The sequence below is a fragment of the Podarcis muralis genome, chromosome 5 (genome assembly GCF_964188315.1).
Source record: "Podarcis muralis chromosome 5, rPodMur119.hap1.1, whole genome shotgun sequence".
NCBI lineage: Eukaryota > Metazoa > Chordata > Lepidosauria > Squamata > Lacertidae > Podarcis > Podarcis muralis.
The window spans coordinates 55,011,821-55,036,660 of record NC_135659.1 but is presented as its reverse complement, the minus strand read 5'-3'; the positions used below and the strand labels follow the sequence as shown (position 1 = coordinate 55,036,660).

Sequence of the window (24,840 nt, the reverse complement as noted above, 5' to 3'; positions counted from 1 at the left end):
GTTCCAGGCGCATTTTGCGACAGGGAATTTCATTAGCGTGATCAGTTTCTGAGCTCTGGGTGCAGTACCACGCCTAAGATTTCAGATTAAAACTGCAGAGTAGAAGGAGAGAAGGACCTTTTCTGCCTCTCCACTTCCAGCTACTCTCTGAAGACTGGAGAAGAGACCCTCTTAAGAATATTAGGGGGGTGGGCAGGGGAAGGACTAGAGCATGTGAAAAATGAGCATAATATTTTAGCTGCAGTTCATTCATTTTCAGCTTTGTATTCTTGTTATAAAAAAAGTGTGCCTAGACATTCCGTTGTTGCGCCCATAACCTAGGTTTAAGGTGCCATTTAGCTCCTAGCTTTCATATCTCAGTTTCAAACACTGGTTCCTGCATACTAAGTGCTAGAATGATTAAAACATGTTGGTTTGCAATTAAAACGAATCTTCATACAACTTAAGAACATAACAAGAAATTTGCGGTCATGCAGCCTACATGCACTGTGGAGTTATATCTGCTTAGAAGCAAGAGACTGGTTTCTGTTTATTTCTCTCTGATACCGAGCGAGATCGCATTCTCTGATACTCAAGCAAGATTAAGACTGCAACCCTGTGAACATTTGCTTGGAAGTAAGTTCCCACTGGAAGTGGAATTTACTTTTAAAGTCAACTTGCATAGCACCAGGCCATAAGTGTTTAGAACTTACCAAAGGTAAAGGCTGGTAATTGGACACATTAGTGCAGGAGTCAGCAAACTTTTTCAGCAGGGGGGGGCAGTCCACTGTCCCTCAGACCTTGTGGGGGGGGCAGACTATATTTTTTTGGGGGGGTGGAGAACGAATTCCTATGTCCTACAAATAACCCCGAGATGCATTTTAAATAAAATGACACATTCTACTCATGTAAAAACACGCTGATTCCCGGACCGTCCGTGGGCCAGATTTAGAAGGCGATTGGGCCGGATCCGCCCCCCTGGCCCTAGTTTGCCTACCCATGCATTAGTGTCTTTCCATGAAATGGAAAGTAAATTTCTATGTTTGGTAGGTAGAGTCATCAATATTCATTAGAGAATTAGAGATCTTCTACATAAAGCAGAAGTACAAGATCATGATGCAGGATGGCAGATCCTGGTCCCTGGTCCCTGTGATTATCCCGGGTCCAGTAGGAAGCCGGCAATAATAAATACAGTATGTGGCAATGTGTCTTTTTTTATAAATGCTTAACCTCAGAAATGAGATCTTTTTTTCTTCATGGTTTTTTGCATAACAAAGTTGTCTTTACCAAAATGGCCTGGTTCCTCAGAAGTAGTAATAGACAGGGGCTTTCCTGATTGCCCCCACTTTTCCTGATTGGGAAAGACTGTGGTATGAGGTGAAAATCACCTCAAATTGAGTGCAGACACTTTCTGTCTACAGCTCTCTGAAACTGGAGCAATTACTCCTTCCTGCTGATCCGACCCCATTCTGGAGGGTCCTCTGACCCTCCAGGAGATGCTTTTCAGGAAACTCAGGGGACTGCAGGGTGAGGGCAGGAAAATCCCCTCCTACCGGCCTCATTCTTAAAGTATTTCTTATTATACAAGCCACTGTGTTTGATAGATGCTTATGATTCAGCATTCAAATCAGTATTTAATATCTATGATCCAGTATTATAGTCAGTTACTTTTTAAAAAGACACTTGTGGAAAAACTTGATTAAAATTGAGAAAAAGCACATGTTTTAGTGTGGCTGCATTTTGAACATGGATTATTGTTGTTGTTGTTGTTGTTGTTGTTATTTGTTTCTAAAGTTTTCTGTCATGTTGTTTTGTGGGTTATTGTAATGGTTTTTATTGTAATACATTGTTTTCTGATTTTATGTTATGCTTTTGGCTCTTAATCTTTTGGTCAGTCGTTCAGAGACTATCTTGTAGTGAGAGACTAATAAGTCAAATAAATAATAAGAAAAAGGTATTATGCTGTGTGCGATGGGGTTCAAAGAAACAATCATTTCAAAAATGTTGTGTTGTGTGCCGTGGGGGGTTATCTGACTCTCCCTTATACTAAGTGAGGCTGTTTAATTAATCCCTGCTTCAGCTCAAGTAACTTGTTAGGGAGTGTGTGTGTGTGTGTGTGAAGATGGGTGGCATCTAATATAGCACGAGCAGCTGTCCTCTCATGCAATGGCTTCTCTTTCTTTTTCTCCCATCTCTCTCCCCAAATCTGCTTCAGAAGGTTAGGGGACCCTCCGAAACAGATTTTGGGCGCTGGGGAAGTGAGAAAAGAAGCCACAAGTCCCACTGTGTAAATGGATACACATCACTGAATATCACCCAGTGTCTCTTCGTTTCCTTAGTCAAGTGTTCAGATTATTGTAAGAATATCACAGTGTGGCTGCAATAATGGTAGCTTTGAATGAACCAATGGGTTTTGGATTGTATGTTCTGTGGCTTGGAGAACATCAACACAGAGAGATGTGAAACATGTATATGTAGAAAATGTGTTGTATGTCAAACACTAAAAAACCCCCACACTTGGCCATATTGATTTCCAGACATTAATGCCAATCTCTGTGTGTGTGTGTTCAAAAGATGCATGTTTATAATGCTTTTGAAGGATGATCAAGCCCCCAACAAAAGAGAGAGAGAAAAGACTGACCCGTCACACTTCTCCATTTACTTTTGATTGAAAGAGTACAGTTGTATGGTCTAGAATCATAAAGGAGAACTAGGAGTCCGCAGGCGTGGTTGATTAATCAGCAAACTTTTCTTGCCCTTAGGTTGCTGAGTTGCCGTTTGGGGCTCAGGGTCAGAGCCCAGAGCAGCCATCACAATAGCGTCCAACAGCTGGAACGCCAGCGGCAGCCCCGGGGAGGGGCGAGAAGATGGACAGGAGGGGATGGACAAGAGCCTGGACAATGATGCCGAAGGAGTGTGGAGTCCAGACATTGAACAGAGCTTCCAGGAGGCGCTGGCAATATACCCGCCATGTGGCCGGCGGAAGATTATTCTCTCGGACGAGGGCAAAATGTATGGTGAGTGAGACCATGTCATGCTTCTATGTTCATGTGGCTTAAACCAGATTCCATGCAGGACACCCGTTCGTTGCACGTTGTCCATTCAGATGGCCGCAGCTTTGGATATTTATTTATTCACAGTTATCCCACCTTTCCTTGCAGTCGTTCAGTGTGATTTTCATCTTTTCCCTCCCCCTTTTTACTTACAAATATCTCAAGAGGTAGGTTAAGGTTGAGAGAGAGTGACTAGCTTAAGGTGAGATTCGTGACTGAATCGGGATTTGTATCTGGGTCTCACAAGTCCTAAAAAGGTAAAGGTAAAGGGACCCCTGACCATTAGGTCCAGTCGTGGCCGACTCTGGGGTTGCGGCGCTCATCTTGCTTTACTGGCCGAGGGAGCTGGCGTACAGCTTCCGGGTCATGTGGCCAGCATGACTAAGCCGCTTCTGGAGAACCAGAGCAGCGCACGGAAACGCCGTTTACCTTCCCGCCGGAGCGGTACCTCTTTATCTATTTGCACTTTAATGTGCTTTCGAACTGCTAGGTTGGCAGGAGCAGGGACCAAGCAACGGGAGCTAAAACCACTATACCACATTGCCTTCTGTATCTGAGGATTTGATCGAGGATGTCTTTTGTTATTTATTTATCATCTATTTACAGCCTAAAATATTATGGTATAATAGCCACCATGTTTTGTTTTGCAGGCACATACCAAATCCCTTCAGCTGCTGGCTAGGGAGATCCAGGTGGGGGAGTAGGAATTTGCTTCTTATAAACATTCTTAGGTTTAAAATATGTACCTCTGACACACAGGCCTTAGATGCTAAAAGTGTGTTTTGCTTCTGGCACTTCAGGATGTTGCTTTCCAGTCTGTGTTCCTGACTTGGTCCCTGCTGTGTTATATCTCCCTGATCGCTTTGGCTGGTAATAAAGGAGATGGACTACCCAAAGATCATCCTGAGAGAGGGGAGATGAAGTGTTTGTGGAGGTGGCTGTCTTGGAGTGGATAAAGAACTCCAGGGTAGCGCTGAACTCTTCTTCCCTAGATTGTTGACTCACATCTCCTTTGTACTTCCCTAGGTCTATATATCCCTCCCACTCCCTTATGCCTCATCTCTCCTCTCCCTCCCACTCTTTTCTCTGCCTGGCTTGACTGACTGGTTTGGTAAGCTCATTCCTGTCAAAGGAGAGATTGATTTTCGTCTGCTTGAGGATCCCACATGCCTGCCATTGGGTGTGAAAGGTGGTGTATCTTCTCGCAAGCAAAACACTCTATTCTCTTTTTTTAGGTTTATCACCTTCCTTGTATTGGGGTTTTATTAAATGCCACAATAGGGTCTGCATCTGTGATTTTCTTGCTTCTCATTATGATACTATGACCTCAGATAGGCTAGGGCTGCAATCCTATACGCTCTCACTCCTGAGTAGGCATTTATAGAAACACGCTGGAATTCCAATGTAACAAACTCTCCCATCTTTCGGTTGACTTCTTTGTGCATTTAATGTGCCCTCATTAAGTTGGTGACGTTACAAATTCATACCCTTAGCTTACCCCCGGGGTATGCTTGCTTACTGTTTTATTTAAAAATATTTCTAGACTGATTTCCTGGGCCATCCCCATTCAAAATGACTTACAACAATAAACTACCATAAACAATCAGAGATATTTTACTGTAGTTCATTGGTGGGGAACCTGTGGCTCCCCAGATGTTGTTTGACTACACATCCCATCATCCCTGACCATCAGCTTTGCTTGCTAGGGTTGATGGGCATTGGAGTCTAGCAACATCTGGAGGGCCACAGGTTCCCAGTGCCTGTGTAGCATGAGAGCTCGGTTAACGGAAGAAGGCTCAGTTGTCAGATATTAATTCGTTGCAATTCCTTTTCTGTTTTTGAGTTTGTATACACATTCTGTTGCATATTTTAATTGTCATGGTTTTATGCCAAGCTTTGAGATAACCAGCCTGCATCAGTTGGCTCCTGTAAAAACCCAATAGCCATCTTCAGCCACCGCCACAAAACAGAAGTGCTTTACTTGTGTAAGCAGTGTTACATAGGAGCTACAGACTCACACGAGATCACAGCTCCAATGTTAGGTCATTCAGATGAGTAGGTCACTCATATGAATAGGAATTTTCATATGGCATCTTGTTGGAACCAGCACTCATTGTAAAAATGGTTTCATCTGGAATGGGAGGGAGGGAGGAGAGGAGATTATGCCTTATCAGTTGCTGTTGTGAAATGGGCGGTAACAAAGACAAAAAGGCTCATACACTATACAACATAAGCTCTCTTGCTTATGAAAGGAATGGGTTGTAGATCCCGAATTGCTCTAGATCAGCGGTTCTCAACCTGTGGGTCCCCAGATGTTGTTGGACTACAACTCCCATCATCCCTGATCTCTGGCCTTGCTAGCTAGGAGTGATGGGAGTTGTAGTTCAACAACATCTGGGGACCCGCAGGTTGAGAAAGTCTGCTCTAGATACTTTTCTGCAAGGTGAGGAGGTGAAGAAGAAAGGGCAGCTTTGGTCCTTTTGCCATTGAGATGATACATTTCTGAACTCTGTGCCCACCACACCTAAGAAAGCAGTTAAAAAGGAGGGAGGGTGAGAATGAAGGTCCCTGACTCCTGATTGGTTTGAATGTGATAAATCCATGTTGCCACCATAATTGGCTTAGTTAAGTAATTCTGTCAGTCTCCTCATATTTAAGCAAACACAGAAGGAGAGGTAGGGGTGGACTGCCAAGCTCTGCCCCTTCCACTGTGTTAACTTGTCCCAGTTCAGAGCCCTCCACAAGTTTGAGGGTGAGGATCTGAAGTGAGAGGCTGTCTCTGGACGTGATTGTGCTGGGTGCTTCCATGAAGAGAAGAGGCTCCGTGTTTCAGGCAGTTGCCCTCAAACTTCTGGAAGGTTCTGAACCGTCTAGGGATGTCATGTTGCAGGGGTGAAGCTTGGCAGTGTGCCCCTTGTGTTTTGCTTAAATGTGAGGAGATTGAATAGCCAGATAGGGCTTGAATATCTTCCCTTATGCCAGTGCCTCAGGTTGTGGTGGCAGCGGCGATCGTAGGGTTCAGGCACAGTTTCACCCAAACTGTTTCGTGTTGCTGCAGAGTGAAATGTTGTAAACAGACACGTATTGCTGCTTCCTACTCATCAGCTCCTGCTGTGATGTCATAATTCTATGTTTGTGACCTCAAAGCACTATCTCCATAGGAATGGATCATCCTGTTGACAAACACTGGATTAATGACCATGCTGAATGAGTCAGGGATCCCAAGAGAACATTGCCTGTTGTTTTAAGTGCATAATTGTTTGTCCTCTTTTTTTTTTTTTTTTTGGTTAACGTTGTTTGAGCCTCCCCAAGTGTAACTGCCATTCTCCTCCTGGGACACTAGCCTCCCAACCGTGCAGTAGCTGCTTTATCTGTGTGCAGCTCCTGTAAGACTGTGATAACCCTAGAGGATAGCTCAATCGGTAATGCACGAGACTCTTATCCTCAGGGTCATGGGTTTGAGATGCAGTGCAGGATTGGGCTCATGGTCCCTTCCAACTCTGTGATTCTAACATTGACATGATTCCAACCATGACTCCTTCCCACAGAATTTGCACCATGGAAGGAGAGAGGCTTCCCAGTTCCATGCACAAAGGTGCAGATGGACAGAGTTGTGCAGTTTCCATATTGTCCAAAATGCTCATGGATAAACAGTTCCCATGTAGCTGGGAGAATAGATATACATATTCAGCATTGTGCATGGATGCTGAAAATGATTGGCTTGAATTGGTAAGGGATGTCTTCCTCAAGTTACGTTGTAGGCTTTAGTAGTCCTGGTAAAGGTAAAGGGACCCCTGACCATTAGGTCCAGTCGTGGCCGACTCTGGGGTTGTGGTGCTCATCTCACTGTATTGGCCGAGGGAGCCGACGTACAGCTTCCAGGTCATGTGGCGAACCAGAGCAGCGCACAGAAACGCCGTTTATCTTCCCGCCGGAGCGGTACCTATTTATCTACTTGCACTTTGACGTGCTTTCAAACTGCTAGGTTGGCAGGAGCAGGGACCGAGCAACGGGAGCTCACCCCGTCACAGGGATTCGAACCGCTGACCTTCTGATCGGCAATCCCTAGGCTCTGTGGTTTAACCCACAGTGCCACCCGCATCCTAGTAGTTCACCATTAAAAATGGTAGTGTTGCAGGTATCCATATCCTGGAAAGCCTGCCCCAATCCTAAACATAGGTGAATGGGTTGTGGTTACCCATTTTGAGAGAACTTGTTGTGTTCAGTGGCGTGTTTTGTTATTCTTCACATGTTCGAGTGCTGAGCCCTGGCACTAAATGCATACGCCTGATGTTGAAATCTGGCCTGAGTAGTTACTTTAGCCCTGGGGTAGCTAACATTTTTGGACTTGTAGACCCTTTTGCAAACCAGAGAAACTGTTGAAGACACAACCAAGCACATTCCACAACCTAATATATTGGCTGCAACAGAATGCTGCTTTCAAGCCTGGTTTCAGCCGGGAGAGGAGACCCTGGTGGCACATGTGTGCCTGCAGGTGACAAATGGATGACCCCTGTTTTATCCACTTTACTTATATTTTTGTGCTGCTGCCATAACTGTTTCCCATGCCTTCTTACCAGGAGCCTGCCTAAAGGGGAGATGGCACATCGCACCTCCCCTCCCCTTTTGCGCCCCCAACATGGCCCAGGGTCTCTCTGACAGGCAGGGGGTGGAAGGTTTCTGAAGAGGCACATTTTTTAGATTTCTCCAGGAATAGCTGGAGTGCCGCTGGGGAGCTTGGCCTTTGTTCATCAAGCCCAAGTGTACAAACTGGTTTTTCCAGCCACTTGGAGACATCTGGCAATCGCTTAAAGAAACAGCAGCCCTGTTCTGCTTCTGCCTTTTTAAAATTTGGCTGCTCTCCCCACCCCCAATCTTTTTTTTTTAACCCTGTTTTACACTTTACCCCACCTCTGCTTTTCTTCACTCTCTAGAAATCTCTTCTTGACTGCATGTGCAATAAGAGTAGAGCAGCATAGAGGTTGTTGGTTTTTTTAGTTGGCCTCTCTCCCAGAGTATGACTGGAAGGAAAGGGGACACGCCATCTGCACTTACCTTTTCAAGTGAGTGAGGAGAGGGAAGTCTCTATTTTAATTGGCTGCAATACCAATAGCCTGTTTGTTCCAAGACCTGTCTTGATGGGAGAAGCTGGCTTGGAAAAGGACCACTGGATCTCTGATCCCCACTTGTGCCCATCCTTAACATTACTTGGTTAGAAGAAAGGTTGAATCACTCAAGTGCTCTGCCACAGATCTGTTATGGCCTGGAATGTTGCAGCTTTCCTCTTTTGCCTTGTAGACTTTGCAACAAACTCATGTGGACTTTAAAGTAGGTAAAAAAATGTAAAGTAGCAACACTGATAGCACCATATGTTCAGGGCACAGGCTGGAGAGGGTCTTGTGAGTTCCATCTTCACAGGACTTTTTTCTAAACTACATGTTATGTGTGCGACACTTGCTGTCCATAATGAATGAGTCGGAGCTGGTCTACTCTATTACTTGTTGCCTTTGTCTCCTTATTTATATTGAATAATTGAATTAAAAGTTAATCTGGATTGTTAAAATTGTTTGCCTTATTGTAAAGTCTTAGTCCTGATTTTTATAGTGTTGTGGCCAGTGGTTGCTTTATGTTAGTTTTTCGCTGCTTGCATTTTAAGGAACAATTGTAAAATGGCTGAAGATGGGCAGCTTTATGACCTGGAAATATAGGCATTCAGCTTTGGCAGATTGCCTGTTGCATGTCGTTCACCTATATCTACTAGGCCACATGCTATAAAGATGCACATTCTTGACCATCTTTCACCTGATGCTTTTGTGTCCTTATAAATATGGAAGTAAGGTTAAATAACGTAGAAAGCAGCAGACAACACTCAGTTTTTCTGCTGTGAAGTTACAAGTTTCTGCTCTTGCAAGTAGCAACTTCCAGTTTTATGAATCCTTATTGCACTTTTAGTGATGTATGAAAGTGAGAGCTGGACCATAAAGAAGAATTATTGATGCTTTTGAATTATGGTCTGGAGGAGACTCTTGAGAGTCCCATGGACTGCAAGAAGATCAAACCTATCCATTCTTAAGGAAATCAGCCCTGAGTGCTCACTGGAAGGAAAGATCGTGAAGCTGAGGCTCCAATCCTTTGGCCACCTCATGAGAAGAGAAGACTCCCTGGAAAAGACCCTGATGTTGGGAAAAATGGAGGGCACAAGGAGAAGGGGACGACAGAGGACGAGATAGTTGGACAGTGTTCTCGAAGCTACCAGCATGAGTTTGACCACTGCGGGAGGCAGTGGAGGACAGGAGTGCCTGGCGTGCTCTGATCCATGGGGTCACGAAGAGTCGGACACAACTAAACAACAACAAATTGCACTTTACTTCCTGTTCACACATGAGGGCTTATTCACACAAAATATCACCACCCCTGCCCCTGCTCCCTGGCCTCAAAACTTCCTTGGGCATACAGTTATGTGGATAAATGTAGTTCATGTACTAGTGATAACGGACATGGGAAAAGTGCCACCTCAATTCTTGGGAATTGCTGCCGGCCGTCTCAGAGAACACCCAGTTCATGGGTTAATATTTCCCTATGTGAGCGCAAACCCAAGGAAAGTTGATTGCGTGGAGTAAAAAAAGTGCTGTGTGAACTGGGTCTGAAGGGTGAAGTTCCATTGAAGAAGGAGCAGGAGTAGGTACTCCTCCTTTGAGTGGAGCATACTATCCACTCTGGAACCCATTTCCAGTGTGTGTACGCACATGCATACCATAGGTGCATACTGTGATAGGAATTGTGAGATTTTGCTTACAACAATACTTTATGCCTTAAATAACAGTAGAGGTTTTTTATCCCCCCCCCCCAATGATTTCTTATTGTTTCTGTTAGTTTTGCTAGTTCAAGGTATTCACATAGCTTTAAATGCCATTCTTCTTTTGTCGCTATTACATTACTCTTCCAATATTTTGCTACAAGAATCTTGGTGGCCATAATGACATAAAGAAAATTAAAAATTAAATTAAAAAAGAATGGGATGTTTTTTAAAATTACATGATGAAGTATGTTTACGATGATTACTCTTGGTTGATCATGAACTAAATTCAACAGAGGTAAGAGAATGCAGAACAAGAATGGACACAGAAATTTTAAGATACGAGAAATTAGGAACCGCATAGTGGTAGAAGGAAGTCATTAAATAAATCAGGGAATAAAACCAGAGAATAGGCACAGATAAGAGAGTAAGAGTAGTGAGGAGAAATAGACAAGGTGAAGATAAAAGGACTGCTTACTGGAATTATATGTTTAAAATAATGTCGATGATGGTTTGTATTTCCTAAAAAAACTGTATGTCATTGATAAGATGTTTCGTTAAACTTTCTTCCTATTTTTTTTCATCTTTTTCCTCTCTTCTACCTTTTCTTCTTTTTCTTTTCTATTTTCTTTTTGTGTGATTTTTTTTTCTTTTATAACAGAACAACGTATCTGATTATGTGCAATTTTTAATGTGTAAAGAAAGATTATATATAAAAAAGTAGAGTTTGCGTCTGGAATATCCTTCTGCAATGCCGCTTAGCAAAATCCGTTCTGTGAGGAATGGGTGTTGTTGATACACAAAGAGTGTGCAATCCATACAGAAGTAGGGTAGCCATTCAGGATAATCACGAAGGGTGTTCTGTGAATGCGGCCTGGCCTTTCCGAGCGTTTCGGCCGACAGTTCTTAGAAATTATTTCTGCAAAAGGCCCCAACTGCCTGTTAAGAATATGCCATGCTTTGTACCAAAAAGCCTAGCAGCAGACTGCTAAAACACCATTGCTTGTGGTGCTCTTAGACTAACAGAATGGTGCTCTTCAGCTGTGGGTATATATATTTTTTGGTCTAGATTGAACTTGGTGGTGAGACATTCCATCCATAGCTTTCCAGCCTTGGGTAGGTGGGTGGGTGGATGAGATGGGGGGGCAGGGGCGCAAGGGCTTCTGGAAGGTCAAAGAGAGCTTCATTTCAGAGCAGGTGCTGGAAGCAGGATGCCTCAGGAATCCCAGAACACTGACGAGGCCAGCCGAACGCCTACGATAAATGGGTCGTGCTTGGCTGAGAGCGAGCCGGTTACTGACACAGGGGCTGATCTCCCAGCTGCTGTGAAGAGCGGCTGAAGGGAAGGAGGGAGAGCTGTGACCTGTGGTAACCTATAGCACTTGAACGGTGGCCAGTGTGCAAGAGCCAGAGAGGGAGAGAGAGAGAGAGCGCAGAAGGGTCTGGTCCGTGTATGGCAAGGGGCATTTCTTTCTCCTCCGCTGGGTTAGGAAGGGAGCTGAGCCAGGCACAGGGGAGGCTGCGCACTTGCCCCAGACAGCAGGTGTAACTTGAGTTGCGCTCCGCCTGGGCTGGTATGCTGCCTGCTGCTGATTGGCTGGAAGGTTGCCCCACTAGGTTATTTTTAACAGAGCTGTCCAACTGGTTCACGTGGTGGTGTCAGAGAAGAGGAATTTGGAGAATGTAGTAATTTGGAGGAGGACGTGCCCTCGGAGGGAATGGCACAGCCTCTGGTGAATCACGGGACCGGGACAGCTGAGCAGGGGCAGGTCTGCAGTGCCTGCCGGTACCAGAGGGAGACAATTAGCCATGGCAGGTGCCCTGGAGTGGGAACAGAGCTTCTCAGTTGGCTCTTTATCTTCACGGCACAGATAGGAACACAAAATGACACTGGGAGAGCAGAGTTGCAAAAGGGGTTTCTTTGCATATGCATGCTACTGCCAGTGCGCTCTTTCTTTTAATCCGGCTTATATACAGCTTCTGATTTAAAGAAGGTTTTACAACTCTGTGAGGTGGGTTCCTCTCATGCTTTAGGGCCAAGCTTATATGGCACGCAGGAGAATGCACCGAGGGCAGCTGCTGCTTTTGTGAACAACAAGCAGGCATCAGGAGATGACAGTTCGATAGGAAGAGGGGTGGAGGGGAACTTTGTGTAACCCTTTATTCTCCATTCATTTCCCCCCACTTCTGCTCATGGAGAAAAATAGTACAGGTACCTGGACCATAAAGTCCCCCACTCCCCATTCTACTATTCCTAATTGAAGGCTCTTAAGGCTTTTGTTCATTTGTAAAGAAGTCAGATGGCTGCACACATCTCTCATGTAACATCTAGTTTGCTTCTTAACACGTGGAAGGATTGTGGGGATTGTGGCCTGACTTCTCCAAGCATATACAATTAATAACTTTGCGTAAGCAGGACTTTTCCATATTTAAATTCTGCTGTCTCTCTACTTGGACGCAGTGATTTACAACAGTGAAGAATGTGTTACGGAGAAGTAGGCGTGTAATTGTTTGTGCCTCGTTTCAGTGAGGAAAGCTGCTTGTGTATGCACGGTTCTTATCTGCTTGCAAGAGAATGAGAAAATTGCGCAGTGGTTGCAGACTGGCATCCTAGACATAGGTTCATTATTTGGGTAGGTTATGCCTTATATTGACAGTTACCAAAGACGTCTTCATTGTGTTTAGATTTAGCTCACAGTCAGTTACTTGTCTTGTCATTAGAAGACTGTTTTGAGTGTAAAATAAACAGGTGTGCTCTTAGAGACAGGCATGCCTTGGTAGTTCTACTCATCCGCCCATATGTGTTGACATGGACTAGAAATGTTTAGCTTTAGACAGAAAGACACAAAACCATTTGACTGGTTCAGACGAACAATCTCTCTAAGCCTTATGAAGTTTGTTTCAGTTCCATATTCAGCAAGATGGCAGCAAGGAATAGGGGGCCGTGCTGAGTAGCCCATGCCCTGATCTCATGGGCTCCTCTCCACACCACCACCCATGCCTGTGTGTGCAGCACAGCACAAACATCCACAGGAAGGGATCCTTCACAGGCATAATTAATATGTGCAAAGTCCTGTGGGATCTGGAGTACTGAACAACCAGGAAACCTTATGGTAATAAGATGAACTGAAAATTCTTTCAACAAGTTAAAGAAAATGACACTGTCATAGACTGGACGGAAGGGGCATTGTGAACAGGAGGAAGACTGCTAATGCTTGTTGGCTTTATCTCCCATCAGTTCATCTACATACTAAAATGACAAGCACACCAGCAAATCATCAGTTGGTTGCAGTGAAAGTGCTGGGTGAATTTAGAAGTTCTTTCTGTTGCCTTTCCTACCTATCCAAACACCTTATTTCCAGTTTTCTTGTAAACAGCACTCGCAATTCTGTTCTACATCCAGCATCTTAAAGGTTCCTGTCTGCTGTTGGCATTCCTTTGTTAAGGGACTCATCCAGAGTCAGTAGTTTCCTTGGAGACATTTCTCTATCCTGGTGCCCTTGCTATTAGTGGGGCCCAGATCTAAAAAGCAGCAAACACTGGCACTGATTTGTGTTCTTGACATCAATTGTAAAAATAGTTTTATACCAATCACCTGGGTATATTCTTTGCTTTTCAGGATCCCAATTTAAGGATTTCCTTATGCTCATCAAAGCACACACACATCCGTCCTGCCTGCTTTGTAAAAACCAATCTGTTTCCATCCCATCATTGTACCTCCCTAGTACCCACCCCCTGCTGCATAGCAGAACTAGAGTCTCAACACCCATTGTTTACTCCTGAACTGTTCTTGTCAGACTAGTTAACTTTCAGGTGTATTTACCTACAGCTCTGTCTCTGTACTGAGTGTGTGATGAAGTGTTACTAGTAGTAACTGATCTTGCAATTCCTGTAAAGTTACCCTGTTTACCTCTGTATAATTTGAGCAAGTACCTGAGTGAATTCAACATTTTGGTTTCTTTTATTGACCTTTTGCTCTACTGTGCTTCAATATCTTAAAACTTCATTTATGGTTTAGAAGTTCGGGAATAGGCTGGTGTGTTTTTCCAGTAGCTTGACTGTGTCATGCTCAGTGTTTGACATTAGCCAGGTGCCAGGCGCATATTGCATCTGCCTTTTGGCCACTTGCGACCACGTGAAGATGCCTGGGTGCCAGAATGGTGCCTGACATCTCCACTGTCTGGAGGTGCCTGCCTCCTTGGATCTTGACTGTTTTCACACACTCATGCCCATCCCGTAGAATTCTATCCGTTATATTTTACCTGCACAATCAGAATGAACTTCAGAAACCAAAATGCTTTTTCTGTGCAGCCTGAGGAATTATAGCTAATTGTTGTAGTTTGTTTTCACTTACCCCACCTCACAGCAGTGCTCATAGTTGTGAAGAATATCCTTACGTTATGAATGGTCCATGTCACAGATAAGAAAAAGAGGTCGGAATATGCCAATATAAATATGGACTCTCCCTGGATCAAGTGACTTTTCTTCTTTTAAGTTCTCAAAGTGCTTAACCTAGCTCAAAGTTGTCCTCTGAACTGGCCAGATGTTTGACTGAGAATCAATCATAATCAGTCTGTCATTTGAAAAACAAGCCTTTAGAATAATCTGGCCCCCAAATGGCAACAAGACATTCTGTTTTGGCGACTGTAACTTTGGTTTAAGGAACCATTTGGCACCTAGCTTATATATCTGAGTTTCTAACACTGGTTGTGCCTGCCCGGCCGATGCCTAGTTGGGAAGAGCATCAAAAATTACTTTTTGTTTCTTGAGTTGGAGAGACCTGTGCTGCCTCTGTTCAGGGTACATGCCGAAAGATAAAAAGAGGCTGAAATCTCTACCTCTGTTGTAAATCTCAGTTTAGCTGCTGCTGTTCTGATGAGAAAGATAATGGTGGGAGTTTGGAGCCTTGTTATCAAAGTGGCAAACATAGCATGGTTGTGGCTGGGATCTCTTCCACGTTCCTTGTAATTGCATTGCTCCCTTTCCCCCCACACTAAGCCAAAGTTGGGAAAAGAATTAGTGGCCTCAGCAGCATGTATAGAGTGAAAAGAGTTGATAGTTCATTCATAGTAAAGTTAGTGTCTCTTCTTTCCATTTTATCTTCCAGCAGCATAGTAACCAATCAGATGTCACACCTATGAAGGTGCAATAAACAATGAACCCAGTCAATATTATAATCCGTCCAGCCAGTGAAATGATCAATTAATGTACTATGGTTATGATCCTGTACTTGCTTAGCTGGAAGCAAGCTCCATTGGACTCTGTGTGAAACTTAATTCCAAGTAGACATGCCTAGGGTTCCACTATTCAAAGAGGAGAATTTAAATGCTGAGCAACGTTAAGTTAAGACAAGATATCCAACTAGTGCTGTGAAACCATGAGTCAATCCATTAATTCATTTCTCAACCAGTATAGCAATCAGTTAGTTGAAAAGTCAGTTGTTCATAAAATAAACATCAGAAAGTTGTCAGTTCAGGGTTAAGTGCTTCTAAAACCATTAAAACACTGATCTAGAAAGACTTCAGTTTACACACCTGCCTAGTTCCCCATCTCACAGTCTGTGTTGGTCTGGTCTCCTTCCTTATGGTCTTCTGTTTTGGAATGGCTCAGATCCCATGTGTGTTTATTAACACACATAAGTATGCATGTGGTTGCATGCAGTGGCACTGCTGCTACAAGCATTAAATAAGTCCAGAGTAAGTTGACAACAGACCTGGATGAGTTTTGCCGGCAAGAAACCTGCCTCCTTCTTACCCCTCTCAAAGAGGAAAGGGGAATGAGATGCGGCAAATAACAAGCAATTCATCTAAGCTGTTGAAGAATCACAGCAAGCCCAGATTCTGTATCCTTGCACACAATTCTTGAACTGTGGCTTTCTAGCCATGTTATTTTGCTTTTCTCAGTGTCACATCAAAAATAAGATTTGTTTGGGCATGTAAGAGAGACTATCTGGTAACACGATAAAGGTAGCTTCTTTTTTAAAAAAAGAAAACAAAAGTGGACCTTTTGGTAGTACTCTGAATTGACTTTTAAGATGTTGAATTCTAAAAGCAAGGGGGCGAAATGTCCACAGGGAAAATATTGAATTGCAAAAGTTTGTAGAGCATTAACAGGCAAAATTATTTTCTCCCAAGCGGTGGGCATGCAGTTTGCATCCATGGAAACAATGATTAAGTCAGCACAGGACCTGGACATCCTGAGTCAATTAAAACACTTCCCCTCTGAAAAGAAGCGTTCCTTTGATCCATTGTGATGTCAGATCCCACGTGGGGGAGAGCCAGTCAAAAACAATGAAGTTTTCTAGTTAAGGATCAGTTAATGAATTATGCATACAAAATATAGGGAGGCAAGTATGAGGAAAAAGAGATTTCTTGAACTCTGCTTAGACAAATTGCCTGCATCCCCTAGTTTATTTGTACAGTCATACCTCGGGTTGAAGTTGCTTCAGGTTGAGCACTTTCAGGTTGCGCTCCGGGTTTCGCCGTTTGCGCATGCGCAGATGGTCAAAATGACGTCACGTGCATGCGCGGAAGCGGCAAATCGTGAGACGCACGGACACGGGTTGCGTTTACTTCAGGATGCGAATGGGGCTCTGGAACGGATCCAGAGGTACCACTGTATAGCTCTTTCTCAGAATGGCAGGTGGGTCATGGGTGGCCAACCTTTGGCAAGCATCAAGGCATTTGAAGCACACCTGAACCAAGGGTAAGAGGGCTTGCAGGCATGGCTATGGCACGGAATCAGCCCCTTAGCTTGCCTGCCACTCCCATGCTGTGCTGCTGCCTGCAATAGCCCAGACTGGAGGCAAAACTTCACTGTGGGTTTAAGAACTAGTTAGCTATGGCAGCCCACAATCTATTGCTCTGGAATTGACATTGGTCACCTTTGGGTGCAGTTACTTCAATGTTTAATGGGCAGTCTAATCTGGAAACCCATCACCTTTTTGAACCAATAAGTAGTTGACAGACAATGTCGAATAATACTTTTGCTAGTCTAAAAGGCTGAAGAATTGCTGAGTTGCACAGCAACATTTGTATCTTCATCACACCAGAAACACCACTTTCTATGTCTATAAAACTGGGCCCTCTGTTTTATCCTAGCATGCGAGTGGAGAATGAGACTATCAATGCCATGAGTGGTACGCTAGGCTTTCATGGGGATTGCTTTAGTTTTGTGCCTCATTTTCCACAACTGTGAATCAGGTGTGCGTGTGCGCACGTGCACAAGTGAGAGACAGTGCTGGAATTTAAATAAAATATTTGTGAATTGCTTATAATGCCACATTAGTGTAGTGCCTAGGGGGGGAATGAGGGGAAGGGTCCCCACAAATACAGCTGTTTGCCCTTCTGGAGTCGGAGGCCTTACTTGCAGGGCACCCACAGCCTTGTCTTAATTTCATGTAAGTGGGATGGAGTGAAAGCCAAAATGGAGATGGACGGATGAGTGGAGAAAGCCTTCTGCAATCCGTCCCTTTCCCAACAGCAGTGAGCGCAGGTGTGACCACACCCACTTTTGGTTTGAGCTCGGTCGCTGACTGGCTTCAATCCCCCACCTCTGAAGGAATGCAGCCCTCAGCAGGGCTAGGTGAAGGTTCCCGATTCTTGGTCTGTCTATTCCTTTTTTAAAATATACCCAGCTTTTGACTGCAGCTGGATATATATATTTAATATATGTGGCCATGTGATAATTTTAGCTTATAAATTTTATTGTTTAATGTCTTAATTTGTATATTAAGGTACTTTTATAGCTCTGTTTAGAGTAGGTAGTGTCTTGATAACATAAACGTTTTACGATTTTTGTATTAATCTAGTATATTTTCTTTTAATTGTTGAATGATTCTGTGTACATTGTGGCAGCCTTTGGCTATGTGCAATAAAACTGACTGACTGACTAGATCTCCAAGTGGCTTACAAAATTCAAAACATACCACATGGAAGGCTTAAACATAAATGGAACATCGCGGAACATCAGTGCTATTGCTCTAGAAAAAGAGGTGCCAGGACTCACCATGAACACCTCCCTCGTTCTCTTAGAATGGCAATGGCGCCCACCTGAGAGGTGCCAGAACTGAGTTCTGGCGAGATCCAGCTGGGGGGGGGGGAAAGCCCTGCAGAACAGAATTCATGGTGCAAAGACCTCCTGGAATAAAACCATTTTAACCTGAAATTTGTCAGGGACTGTGCCTGCCTGATTTCTAGTGGGGAGGGAGTTCCATAGAATTGGACCCACTACACCGAAGGCATGACTCCTCAACTAAGTCGAGCGGCACCATGCTGATTTGGTTGTAAAGAGTACACCGGCACTTGAGTGGTTTGTGGAGCTATTTGGGTCCCCCAGTAAGAGAGACCAAGGCCTCTGGGGCCTGCTTTTTCGTTTGTTTGTTTTAAAGGCGTGCCAGGAACTACAGATATCAAGGGATGTGCATTGAGCCAGCTGGCTTTTATAAGGGCATTGTTACTCCGGTATAGGGTATCATCCTCCTCTGTCCCTCTCACGTGGTGCTGCTTGACCCTGTAGAGCACCTGGCCTTGTCTGTCCAAGACTGGGATTGTGTGTTGGGGTGGGGAGGGAAAGGAGTGGGTGAGGGGCTGCTGTGTGTCTTTATTTCAAAGAGTGAAGCCTCTTCTCAGAGCGGACATCCAGTGGCTGTCGTGAAAGGAATACAGGGCATTGGCATCGCCAGGGCAGCCACAGTTGCTCCAGCTTTCTTTTTTTAGGAAAAAATAAATATATTATTATTTAGAGATCTTCTAAGTTAGCTGCAAGGGCATTTCAGGAAGCCTCAGCCACCACCATCTGGTCCATTAAAATAAATCTGGCGTGCATCCCCGCCCCATTCCCCCCCCCTCACCCCCACCATGTTCAGAGGGGAGGGGATGAGGGAAAAAGAGAGCTCCCAGCTGCTCTGACGTTTGAATTTAGATTGGCCACAGCTGGCCTGTAAAATGTGGAGCAAAAGCTCTTCTGCTTCAAATTAGGAGGAGGAGGAGGAGGTGGCGGTTGGGAAGTTCTCTCTTAAAAGGCCAGCACCACTTAAAATATCCCTTGGGTTTGGGTGTCCTGTGTAGTGCCACAAAATGAAACCCAAAACTCTGGGAGGGGTGTGGGTGTGTGCGCGTGCTCCATATCATAGCCAATTCCTTGATAGGTCACAATATTTTGATTTATTTTCCATTGGGATCGTGGCCAAAGGACCCTTGTAAGGTTCTGGAGTGAAGCACACGTGTGAGCACTTGGGATTGGGAAAGAAGTGTGCCCGGTTCCCAGCACAGCCCTCAGCAGTGGCCTCTTGGGCCTCTCCCAGCATAGTGGGAGGAAATTCTGTAGCTGACACAATGGGAGCGGTGCCTTCCCTGCTAGGTTTCTGGGTGTCCCGTGTTTGTGCCCTGCTTTCTGTGCTCACGCCATTAAATTTCGTGTTCCTTTGCCATCCACGTGGTGTGCTGTTGTAGGTGCCTTGTTCAGTGTATAAACAGCCAGGGCTGGGGGCGCTGCCTTTCTGGCTAACCTCCTGCATTCGGACAACTGTTGTGTTAGTGCCACCTTCTGGTAAAATGTCGTTGAGCTAGGCCTCGTGCTCCGGTTATTTTGTGGTTCTTGGATTCTCAGAGTTAAGAGTTCCAGAAGTGGTTCTGACTTCTCCAAGGGGACGGCCTTTATTCAGCAGGTAGTCGGAGAAAGAAGGCAAAGCTCCAGCTCTCTCGTCATGTCATTTATATATTCATTTATCCCCTTAGGTCGCAATGAATTGATAGCAAGGTACATCAAGTTACGGACGGGGAAAACAAGGACAAGGAAACAGGTAAAAATGTACCTAGCTCTTGCCCTTTCCTTAAATAAAAAATAAAAAATCAACCTTGCAATAGGATGACTGAAGGAGGAAGTGGCCTCGTGAAATCACCCACATGTGTGTGTGTGTGTCTCCGTGTGTGTGTGTGTGTGTGTGTGTGTGTGTGTGTGTGCCTGCTCCATTGCCATAATTCAGTGTACCACTCAGAAGTGTGATGAGGCATCAGAGCTAGTCATAAATATGTTGGAGAGGTCTGGGACATCAAAGTTCTTTTTCTGGCTCCAGTCTGTTGGCTCCCGTTGAGATCCCTGTTTCACTTTCTTTTTTTCCTAACATAGGTGATAGTTGCCTTAAAAGTTAGAGAATTGACCTTGGCTTCAATATTTTGGGATCTTTGGTAGGAAGTTACTGAATAAAGCCAAGGGGTATGTAATGGCAACTGTAACTCGCAGGTGCCTTGATGCATCGCAAGCACTCTCTCTCTCTCTCTCTCTCTCTCTCTCTCTCTCTCTCTCTCTCTTGCAAGCACTTATAATTGGTGAAGGCTTTAATTTTGGTCACAGCCACTGCTGGCATACAGTTCTTGAAAGGTTGGTCAAGAGCAAATGCAACCCCGGAACACCCTGTATTCTCCATCCTCCATTTGCGCATGATCACAATTTGACCTGAACCCCCCAAAGAGAGGTAGATCACTGCCAGTTTTTTTATTCTGTGAGTAGATCGCAGTCTCTTGGGAGTTGGACGTCCCTGGTCTAAAGTATTTCTTCTTTAACCACAAGACAAAACTTGGCTATAGAATGTGGTTAAGAATGATAGACCTTAACCATGACCCCAGGTTTGGACAACACTTTTAAGACCTCAAAAGCCTGGAGAGGAGCAAAGTGAATGCGATCCGCTTGCCAGGAACCAGCATGTTTGCACATTCGTGCTAAGCTGTAGTTTGGCTTAGTGTGATGTGCAAACGTAGTTAAAGACTTTGCCTGGAACCTGAAAGAATCCTCATGAAGGCACTCCTTTTTTTGTAGCAATGGCAGATGTCCCTCTTTTTTGTAATAGTCAACACATTCCTGCTCTGCAATCCATTAAATGGTTGAAGAATTTGTAATCTCAGAATTCATGGAGCAGTGTCAGACCAAAGGCTTACCTGTAACCTCTTTCCAAAAGACATGGGAAACACACTCTCGTGTCACTCTTGGACTGCCTCCTGGTGGGACGTACCCTGTATGCTGGCTTGTTCTTAAATACCCAGATGAAGAATTGGCACAGAACCAAAAGCATGGCCAAAGAGTTACCGTATTTTTCGCACCATAGGACGCACTTTTTCCCTCCTAAAAAGCAAGGGAAAATGTGTGTGCGTCCTATGGAGCGAATGCAGGCTTTCGCTGAAGCCTGGAGAGTGAGAGGGGTCGGTGCGCACCGACCCCTCTCGCTCTCCAGGCTTCAGGAAGCTATCCGCTAGCAGTGGGAGACCCAGCTCTCCCACCGCTAGCGGAGCGCTGCATTAATCCCGAAGCTTGGGGCGTGCGGAGCTCAGCGCGCCCCAAGCTTCTGGGTGCCGGCAACGTCTCCGCTAGCCCTGGGAGAGCCCCGCGACGTCGCGCGGCTCTCCCAGGGCTAGCGGACCACTGCGCTAATCCAGCAGCTTGGGGCGTGCGGAGTTCAGCGCGCCCCAAGCTTCTGGGTGCCAGCAAGGTCTCCGCTAGCCCTGGGAGAGCCCCGCGACGTCGCGCGGCTCTCCCAGGGCTAGCGGACCACTGCGCTAATCCAGCAGCTTGGGGCGTGCGGAGTTCAGCGCGCCCCAAGCTTCTGGGTGCCGGCAAGGTCTCCGCTAGCCCTGGGAGAGCCCCGCGACGTCGCGCGGCTCTCCCAGGGCTAGCGGACCACTGCGCTAATCCAGCAGCTTGGGGCGTGCGGAGTTCAGCGCGCCCCAAGCTTCTGGGTGCCGGCAAGGTCTCCGCTAGCCCTGGGAGAGCCCCGCGACGTCGCGCGGCTCTCCCAGGGCTAGCGGACCACTGCGCTAATCCCGAAGCTTGGGGCGTGCGGAGCTCAGCGCGCCCCAAGCTTCTGGGCGCCGGCAAGGTCTCCGCCGGCAAGGTCTCCTTGCAGCAGTTCCCCGCAAGGCTCCCCAAGCTGCGGATAGCAGCCTGCTTCCCGGAGCGTCAGGCGCCCTGAAAGCAGAGCGCCCGGCGCTTCGGGAACACATCCGCTGCGTGGAGAGCCTTGCAGGAGTTCCCCGCAAGGCTCCCCACGCTGCGGATAGCAGCCTGCTTCCCGGAGCGTCGGGCGCCCTGAAAGCAGAGCTCCCAGTGCTTCGGGAACACATCCGCAGCGTGGGGACCCTTGCAGGAGTTCCCCGCAAGGCTCCCCACGCTGCAGATAGCAGCCTGCCGCCCGGCGGGTGGGGCGCCCTGAAGCAGAGCGCCCCTCGCGCCAGGCATACACCCGCAGCTTGGGGAGCCCTGCAGCAGTTCCCCGCAAGGCTCCCCAAGCTACGGATAGCAGCCTGCTTCCCGGAGCGTCAGGCGCCCTGAAAGCAGAGCGCCCGGCGCTTCGGGAACACATCCGCTGCGTGGAGAGCCTTGCAGGAGTTCCCCGCAAGGCTCCCCACGCTGCGGATAGCAGCCTGCCGCCCGGCGGGTGAGGCGCCCTGAAGCAGAGCGCCTCTCACGCCAGGCATACATCCGCAGCGTGGGGAGCCCTGCAGCAGTTCCCCGCAAGGGTCCCCAAGCTGCGGATAGCAGCCTGCCGCCCGGCGGGTGGGGCGCCCTGAAGCAGAGCGCCCCGCGCGCTAGGCAGACATCAGCCAGCCCCACAAGCTCGGGGGACAGCAGGGAGGCGCAGCGCCACTATCCCGCTGTTCCTCGACCTGGTTCGGTTTCCCTGACCTGCTTTTGGGGGGGAAATAAAGGGAAAAATTTTTTCCTTTATTTCCCCCCAAAAAAACTAGGTGCGTCCTATGGTCCGGTGCGTCCAATCGTGCGAAAAATACGGTATTTCTTGTATCGTGGCCTCCCCACAAACATGTAAGAGAAGCTCAGGGTTCTTAGACTTCAATGGTGGGCAAGCGTAGAATTCCTTCTGGAACTCCTAGTTCTCATTAGCTACTTGTAGTGTATTATGTTATCAAATCAAACTTGGAAAGGACCCAAAGACTTGGAAAGGACCCCGAGAGTCATCTAGCCCAACCCCCTGCAATGCAGGAATCTCAACACGCTGCCCCCCATCCAGTTTGATACCATACCAGATCTTGCTTAGCTTAGCCAATGTGCTAGCAGTTTGATTGCTGCACCACTTTGTATGGTATGTTAATGAAAGTCATTGTTGGGAGGGCTGAAACCTTATAAAATCCATCAATTAAGATATCACCAGCTCCCCTTTATTTGTTTCTGGATTGTTTCCTTCATTAGGGCAAAGTTGGAAATATCAGGTCCATGTCTGTGCTGATTTTACCAGGCAGTAGTTATGATTGGATGGAAGCAGATCTTATGGAATTAAACTTAGAGGAGCTATGCATTATATGTATCTATTATACAGTCATTCTTGCCTCTGCTTCAAGGTTTGCACTTTCTGGTGAATCTAGGGAAGCCTTTGCCAAGTGCCCTCCAGATGTTTTGGACTAAAACTCCTGGCAGCCCTAGCCAGTAGCGCAAAATATCTGGATGACACACGGTTTGTGAAGGCTGCCCCTAGCTCAGACTTGCTAGTAGCACACTCTAAGAAATGTGTTTGCAAATGAGAGTTGTCCTTTTCAATGGCAAAACATGGATAGCCTCCATTGTGAAAGAAAGTAGACTTAACTTGTCTTTTTTCTATTGTTTGACTCACTGCATGTGACTAGTAATGCTAAATCATTGGACCAGTGCTCTGATATAAAACTAAATCCATCCAAAGGCAATTAAAGCAGACAACAGCCTACACAGCAAGGAAACACCAGTCTCCATTGGTTGTCTCTAACATAGACAAATAGTCGGTGTAGTCTTGGGTCTTCTCATATAGTCTTCAGATTTGTCAAATCTCCTTTCTGTGGAGCATATGCAAGATTCTGATTTATATTTTGGTAACAAAGAGCTTTGTCTTGTGATTCCTTTGAATATTATTTCTGGAGTCAGGGTTAAACCCAAAAGAAATTGGGTTTCTACCCAAAATGTTCATACAGCTCTCAGAGCCATGGTCACATGTCCAATAGACAATTTCTGCTCTCAAAGCCTTGGATGCATAAAAATACTGCCATATATTATCGCTTAGTGGTCAGTGGTAAAAAGTGTCTGTGTAAGGCGGTGGCATGTTGTTCTAGAGCAGTGTTTCCCAACCTTGTGCCTCCAGCTGTTTTTGAACTACAACTCCCATCATCCCTGACTAGCAAGACCAGTGGCAAGGGATGATGGGAATTGTAGTCCAAAAACAGCTGGAGGCACAAGGTTGGGAAACACTGTTCTAGAGGGATCACAATAGGTAAACTTGTGGTTCTGTTTGCTTAATTTAATGGCAATACTGAGGTTCATTTCAAGCTTGTTTGAGTCCCTTGATGTTTAACGTTTTCAAAGGCAGGAGAAGATATGATTAATCTTCTGTGAAAAGCTGTTGATGATTATAATTACACTCTAACACTTACTTACCTCTGTCTTGCTCTCTGAATGAAGAGCTGAAAAATATTTAAGAACCAAGGGACTGTGCACTTAGGTTTTTGAGACCCTGATTGGAAACTGTTTTCAATGCTTGATATCCTGGGTTGTGTATCAATTCATTTAGGAGAACTGAAGAAGTGCGTCTGGATTTTACATGGCTGTGGAGAGGAGTCATGTGGGTACAGATCTGGATCAGCAAAACATTAAGTTGGGAATGGCTCATAGACTGAAGCATGAGTGGTTCCTAAAAGCATGATTATCAGTAGTACATAGAATTCTCATGAGAGTAAGCTACACTTACACTATTAAATGCTATTTGCAAAGGATAAAATCCCCAAATATAGCACACTATGCCCAAGTCCATGGCATTCAGTGGGTCTGTAGCAATTTCCTCCAATTGAGAGGTTAGCCATTTCATTCCAATCTGTATTAACTGCCATTCATCCTGAGTACAGATCCTTCTCCTCTGGAACCTCACATGGCTTCAGAGGCTTGCTTGACTGTGTGTTGTGTGCGTGTGTGTTTGTCCAACCTAGGTGCTTGAAGCACTCTTGTCACGCAAAACAATTTGGGATCATGTCTTCATTCTGTTTGTGT

At 45.7% G+C, this 24,840-nt stretch overlaps 1 protein-coding gene across 7 annotated transcripts in view; it reads left to right on the top strand.

Annotated features, from left to right (window-relative positions):
- Positions 1–24,840, top strand: part of TEAD3 (TEA domain transcription factor 3) — a 90,038-nt gene that overhangs the window by 47,416 nt on the left and 17,782 nt on the right. For all 7 annotated transcript variants that reach the window (XM_028733950.2, XM_028733952.2, XM_028733954.2 and 4 more), the window contains exons 2-3: positions 2,742–2,996; positions 19,566–19,630. In XM_028733950.2, the coding sequence (XP_028589783.1) occupies positions 2,861–2,996; positions 19,566–19,630 (201 nt within the window). In that variant the 5' untranslated portion in view covers positions 2,742–2,860. The remainder of the gene's footprint in view (positions 1–2,741; positions 2,997–19,565; positions 19,631–24,840) is intronic.